This window comes from Fukomys damarensis, unplaced genomic scaffold, assembly GCF_012274545.1.
Source record: "Fukomys damarensis isolate Sample0158 unplaced genomic scaffold, DMR_v1.0_HiC HiC_scaffold_1, whole genome shotgun sequence".
Classification (NCBI taxonomy): domain Eukaryota; kingdom Metazoa; phylum Chordata; class Mammalia; order Rodentia; family Bathyergidae; genus Fukomys; species Fukomys damarensis.
Window position 1 is genome coordinate 47,309,113 of NW_022900913.1, and position 6,609 is coordinate 47,315,721.

A 6,609-nucleotide genomic window follows, 5' to 3' on the forward strand; every position below is an offset into this window, starting at 1 on the left:
ATGCAAGTTATGAATTAAGCCAGTTTCTCTGAAAGTAACCAGTTGTGTGTCATTAGTAGGATATAAGAACTTGAATTAAAAATTGAGAATCTGAATATATGTTTGACATTATTTTGTATAAACATTATAGTTAAACCCATATATTTCATTTGAAATTTCAGAAATTGGACTTTGGTATTTAATAAATCGATGGATGTCCAATACTAGAGATGTATTAGTTACCACAAATAAATTCCTTATTTTTTATGTAAAGCAGTATTTTAGGAGAATGGTGCTTTTACTTTATTGCCTGTATTTGAAGGTTGGGAGAATTCCCAAAATTGTTGCATTTTCCTGTTCTAAGATTTCTAGTATAGCTGTAATGTTTTTAATATTAGCTCATTATTTTCATTTTTAATCTTCCAGATACTGTTTCTTAATATAGTACCCTATATAACATTCTTAATATATTTTTGACTGAATGTCACTTACACTAATTTCTGACAACACTTGCAAGTAACTTCTTTGTTCTTTGAAGCAGAAAATTACAATGTTAGGAGAAAGTTGGATAGAGAAACCAATAACCTGCTTTGGGAGCAAATGGTTTAGAACAAAAATAGACTTTATTTGGTGCCTTGGAGCAAGTTATCTAGATGAGTACAATTATATTCTAAAAATACTCTAAATTGTTAACAGTTCTTTAATTTGATATGTGTTGAGGTATGTACATTCCACTTTGCCTTTTGAAATTCTTATTTTCCTGATTGTTGTATCAAGCATGACTGAGCCAAGTTGCTTTCTTTCAAGCAACTTATGATAAGGCTTATGATAACACAAATATTTTAAAGGTATATTTTGTAATAATAACTAATAAATGATTTACTGTGTGCTGCAATGTTTCTGAGCACATAATATATGCAGTTCATTTAATCCTCATGTAAACATATAATGACAGTATTGTTTCTGTTTTTATAGGAGAAAAATTAAATAACAGAGAGGTAAATAATTTATTTAAGGTCCCACAGCTATTCCTATTTCGGAAGTTATGCTCTTAGCCACTTTGTGTTTAGTGTAAGCATGAATCAAGAAAGTTGAGTCTGAAGCACAAATTGAAAATTTTCATTTTTCAGATAGGGTTAAAAAACACAGTTTATTAAGCTAGTCATGGTGGTGCACGCCTGTAATGTCAGCACTTGGGAGGCAGAGGCAGGAGGATCGCTGTTAGTTCGAGAGCAGCCTGGACTACATAGTGAGTTCCAGGTCATTCTCAACTACATAGTGAGACTGTCTCTAAAACAAAACAAAAAACTTAGCTTGTTGCAGGCATACTCAGGAAAGGGATGAATTAAAGTGAAAATGCAAACAGTTTTATTTGTAATAGCAAATTCTAATAAAAATACTGCATAATAGATGATTGGATCACTGGAGGGATAGTCATCCATCCAGTTAAGTACTGAGCCACTTTTCAAAAGAATGAAAATCTCTATATTAAAGTTTCAGTTTTACAGTAGAAGTAAAAAATAATGTCTAGAGTTTTCATCTGTTTAAACATGAACAAAGATAGAAGTGAAAGAACAAACTAAGTTAATGAAAATGGTTATCTAGTGGGGAGAGGGAGAGAGAATGGAAGCTAGATCTTTCCGGATATACTGTATTTGTTACATACTTTAGAGTTGGGAACCATATAGATGGTTTACATGATTGAAAGAAAAATTAGTTTGTAAAGATAACCATCAGACTGAGACATTTGAATTGACTATTACAGTGTTATATAGCAGTCATCTGAGAAGAATATTTCATGTAATGTTAATATATAGTATTTCACTTGTACATCTTTGGTGGGATACAGCATTAGAGCAAAAAGAAAAACAGGATCATGTGGCTCTTCGGGCACAGGGAGAGCACTGAAGATCCGGGAGCCCCTGGGCCAAAGGCTACTTCCTGCACTGTGGGATGTGGCAGGAACCATTCTTTGAGCAACACCTTCCCAACCCATCTGTCTGAGGTCACAGGGAGATAAGATCTCTGCCTCCTAAGGCTGAGAGACCCCAACCTTACCCTCAAGCTGAAGCTACAGAATTTTGAGGTGCCATGCAGATGTCTTCCCATAAAGGATCTATGGTGGCAAAGGGCAATGGGACTCCTGCCAGTAGCAGGGAAACTGACATGGTGGAACTATTGAATTGGATTCACTGCTAGAAGAAAAGGCCATTCGGGTGATGCCCAGCTCAACCAAAATTGAAGAGGAGTAGATATGCCTAGTGCTCCAGGAATAAGAGGAGGAATTGTGGTTGCTGATGCTCCCCCTGCAGGCCCACCACCTGTGGGGAAGTTAGAGGAGTTTAGGTGTAAGGTCTGGCAGGAATGTTGACTGGTTATTCCATTTCATGAGCTCCTGGACTGGCTGAAAGACAGTGACTACCTGTTCCTTAGCCACAGACCACCCATGTACTCCTTGTGGGCTTGTTTCAAGAGTATTTTCTTCATCTATACAGAAACTGGAAATAGCTGAACCTATCTGCTTGATTTTGTGCTGTTTTTCCTTTTGGGAATCTTGACCATGCTCTGACCAAATATTTATTTCATGGCCCCTCTACAGGAGAAAGTGGTTTTGGTTGCAGTACTCTGCCTCAGCTTTTCTTGGTTCTTTCAGACCATCTCTTATAGTCATTCAGAGAAAGTCTATTGGACTTTTTGTAAATAGGAATTGTTCTACTGATTATGAGGAACTTTGTCCTCTAGCTTTATTGTTCGTTCTACTGCTCCTCATATCCTCAGCTCATCTTCCTCCTCTTTGTGTCCTGGGCATTTCTTCCATCTTTGTGGTGCATTGGGACCAGTGTGCCACTCCTAAGCAATGGCAGAGAAGAGCAGAAGTGTTCCTGGGATTTGGAAGTGCTCTTAGGATCTGGCTTGATTCCTGTTGTGCCTGCCATGCACTTCACTCGCCATCTCAGTGGTCCAGATAAGCTGATTCTTCCTCGTGGGTGTGATTTTTTTTTTTCTTGTACTAGGAGTTAAACTCAGGACCTCTCTACTTGTGATGACCTAATTTTTTAAAAATAAAATTAATTGAGCTCAGATTTAATTCCAGTCTGAATCTTATCTCTTGTTTTTAATCAGGAACAAATGTCTTCTATCCCTGTGTCTTTTAGATAGCTTAATGATTGGACCACAGAAGTACATTTCCTTAACTTTTTATATCAAAATTTTGCCAACTATGTGTGCTACTTGCTTACCTTGGAAATGCTTAATTCATGGAATAATTGTGCACAGTAAGCAGTTAATCTTGAGAAGTACTGCTGGAGATCATAAGGGAAATCTTGATTTGACCCCAAGCTAGCACTTGACCATAACCTTCTCAGCTGGTTGGTATCTGTCTGTTTTGTTTCTATATCCTAAGCCCTTGGACTGGAAGCATAGCTGTTCTTGGTCATTATTGCTACTTCCTGACTGCTGTCTTCTTTACTCTGTTAAAGAAAAGATACACTAAGCAGGGCGTGGTGGCGCACACCTGTAATCCCAGTACTTGGGAGGCTGAGGCAGGAGATTGCTGTGAATTCATTGAGTTCCAGAGCAGTCTGAATTACGTAGTGAGACCCTGTCTCAGAAAGGAAGGAAGGAAGGAAGGAAGGAAGGAAGGAAGGAAGGAAGAACGGAAGAACACATTAATAGAAGAATCCCACTCCACTTTGAACCCCATGCTGATCCACCTTTGTTATAGAGTGAATAGCTTACTTATATAAAAATTTGTATATGTAACATGTTCCTTTCCTTCAGTTTATTGATAAACTTAAATATAGATTTTATTTTGGGACCATGAGTATAGGTGTTAAAAATTTTCTGTTCACTATGTTAAAAGCTAAAGATTTTTTATTTGCCCTTTGCTTCCTTTGTTAGAGTAGCATTTTCCAAGGATTACTTGTTTAAGGTGCAAGGATAAGAATTACATTAACAGCATCCTAATTATGTCATCACAACCTTATTAAATACAATTCTGTGTAAGTTGTATCATTGTGCCTAAATGTTATATACTATATATCAAATTGCAGTTTAAATTTTTTTTGTTTGAGTGCAAACCTCATGTATGTGCATGTGTCCTCAAATTTGGTGTGACATACTAATTTAGTACAACATTTTCTTACCTCGGTTTTGTATGAAGCAATGACTTGTAGTACTGAATATCACCAGTATATCTATCTTTCTGGTTTTTAGGTTGTGGAAAATGCCCTTAAAGTGAACCCAGTATTAGGCCCACAAATGTTTCAGCCAATTTTACCCTATGTTTTCAGAGGTATCATAGAAGGAGAGGTAAGACTTTTCTTAAGCGTCTAAGGATAGTATTGGACTCTAGGGTACTAGTTTTAATTATTATCTTTCCTCATTGATTAGTATAAATGACAGCTTGTCTTACCATTTGGAGCATATAAATTAAGTGAATTTTCAGGATCATTAAACATCTTTGCCTTTGCCTTTTCTACACTGAAAAGTATAGATTTCTCTTGACATCTCATGTCTTAACTCATACACATGTGTATTTACATACAATGATTTGAAGTAATGTTTAGTGACTTAATTCCAGTACCTGATTGTTGAGAAATATGAGAAAGAAAAATGGTACTAATATAGTTATAGTCTGAATATATGAAACCAGTAATTATTTTCTAAGCCCAGGTCTTGAATAAATCCATGTAACCATATGTGTTTGTAGAGTAATAAAAATATGCCATTGATATATTCCTTTTATGAATATGTATTTAGACATATACATTATATAATCCATAAAGCATGTATTATATTTAGTTAGAACTCACACAATATTGATAGTTCATTCTGAAGAGAAACTATGAAAGAGAATTGTTATTTTATATTTCCATTGTCATGGTGTTGTTCATGATGGTTATACTTGTACCTTAACACAATTTTATGTGTGTTGTATTTTAATTATACAGAGGTATCCTGTAGTCATGTCCACATATCTTGGAGTTATGGGTCGAGTTCTACTTCAGAATGCTAGTTTCTTTTCTTCACTGCTTAATGAGATGGCACGTAAATTTAACCAGGAGGTAAGAATCCACTTAAAGACATCTTTAACCAAATATAAGTAGGAGATAGTTGATGAAATGAGTCTTTGCAAAAGTTCTTTTGAAGTATTTAAATCTTGACATTATAAGTTTTTAATAATTTATGCTGTACTCTTATTTGGAGTAGGAAAATTTCTATAAAAGGCAGTTGAAACTTTTACATTTTGTACTGATACTCTGGAGCCAAGGATATTTTGTCTGTATTTTGTTTCCTTCCTCAAATAAGCTTTTAATACCACAGATTGAGAAATTTCTGATTATTATGGAAAATAACCTTTTCATCAGTGGTTTGTTAAAAAAATGCTTTAGCCAAAACTGACTACTGTACTTTGGAGTAGGTTCTTAGGGAATTGGTTACTTGAGATTCAATATTGTACATGAGAATCAAATGATTTTTATGTTTTCAGTCATTAAATGTTAAGATTTATAAAATGTAGAAGGTAAAGCATATTTGACTAATATCTCAAGAATGCTGACAATTTATTAAATCTTTTGATGTATGATTAAAATAAATACAATTAATTCAAGGAAATTCATGCTAAGAATGTACACATTTTGTAGTGTATGTAGTTCTTGTAGAATTAGACTGTTCAAATTAGGGATTTCAGATTTTGTTTCAGTGAATACATAATGGATTCTTCTTTAGTTTATTAATTTTGAGTGGGTAGAGATGTTACATGGTTAAAAGCTCATCAGAAGTTTTTGAGTGATTCTAATAATAGTTTTAGGAATAATATAAATTTCATGTGTTTAGCATAAATTATTTTAGATCCTTACAACAAGCCAAAGAGATAATAGTATTTTTATTCCCATGTCATACATGGAAAGCATGGGCCTTAGAGAGATCTGGCAGCTTGCCCAAATTTGTACAGCTGATAAGTGGTATACAAACCCCAGCAACCTAACTTCAGATTCTGGTGTCCTCGTGTCCACATTCTACTGCTTCCCACCTACCCCAGAACAGGCACTTTGCTCCTAAATTCTCTAGACACTTGATTTGACAAGCTTGTAGTACTCTTTTAAGGGCAAAGTACTTAAACAGGCAACTTCATAGTGGTCTAGCACCATGTTAGAGATACACAGTATATACAGTGTGCTATAGAACTAGAAAAGTTGTCTACAGTAAGACTTTTTTAATGAAGAAAAAGTGAGAACTTTGGATTTGGCAAAAATCTCCAATGAAATATTAAATTATTTGAATGTGACTTAATTAGGGATATTATTCTTTAGGCTGCTATCAGCTAAAATAGTATGTGATAATGCATTAAAATAGTTTAACTTTGGGGCCAGGGATTTGGCTCAGTGGTTCTGCCGCCTGCCTTGGAAGTGCAGGGGCTCAAGTTCAATCCCCAGCACCAAAAAAAAAAAAAGTTGAACTTTGTTTATCATATAATTAAAGCACTATGTCAGGCTGCTCTATTCACCTGTTGGTAACTTTGAAGGCAAACACATTTTAAAATTTCAGTGATTTTGATATCCCCACTGAGAAATAACCTAGCGTCCTTTGCCTATAATTTCTGACACTTTTTTTTTTTTTTTTTTTTTG

The 6,609-nt window shown here is 35.0% G+C and overlaps 1 protein-coding gene and 1 pseudogene across 6 annotated transcripts in view; both read left to right on the forward strand.

Moving 5' to 3' along the window:
* Nucleotides 1–6,609, forward strand: part of Ipo11 (importin 11) — a 181,151-nt gene that overhangs the window by 116,627 nt on the left and 57,915 nt on the right. For all 6 annotated transcript variants that reach the window (XM_010637225.2, XM_010637222.3, XM_010637223.3 and 3 more), the window contains 2 exons: nucleotides 4,195–4,290; nucleotides 4,932–5,045. In XM_010637225.2, coding sequence (XP_010635527.1) covers nucleotides 4,195–4,290; nucleotides 4,932–5,045 — 210 coding nt within the window. The remainder of the gene's footprint in view (nucleotides 1–4,194; nucleotides 4,291–4,931; nucleotides 5,046–6,609) is intronic.
* On the forward strand, nucleotides 1,713–2,991 carry LOC104871431 (annotated as a pseudogene).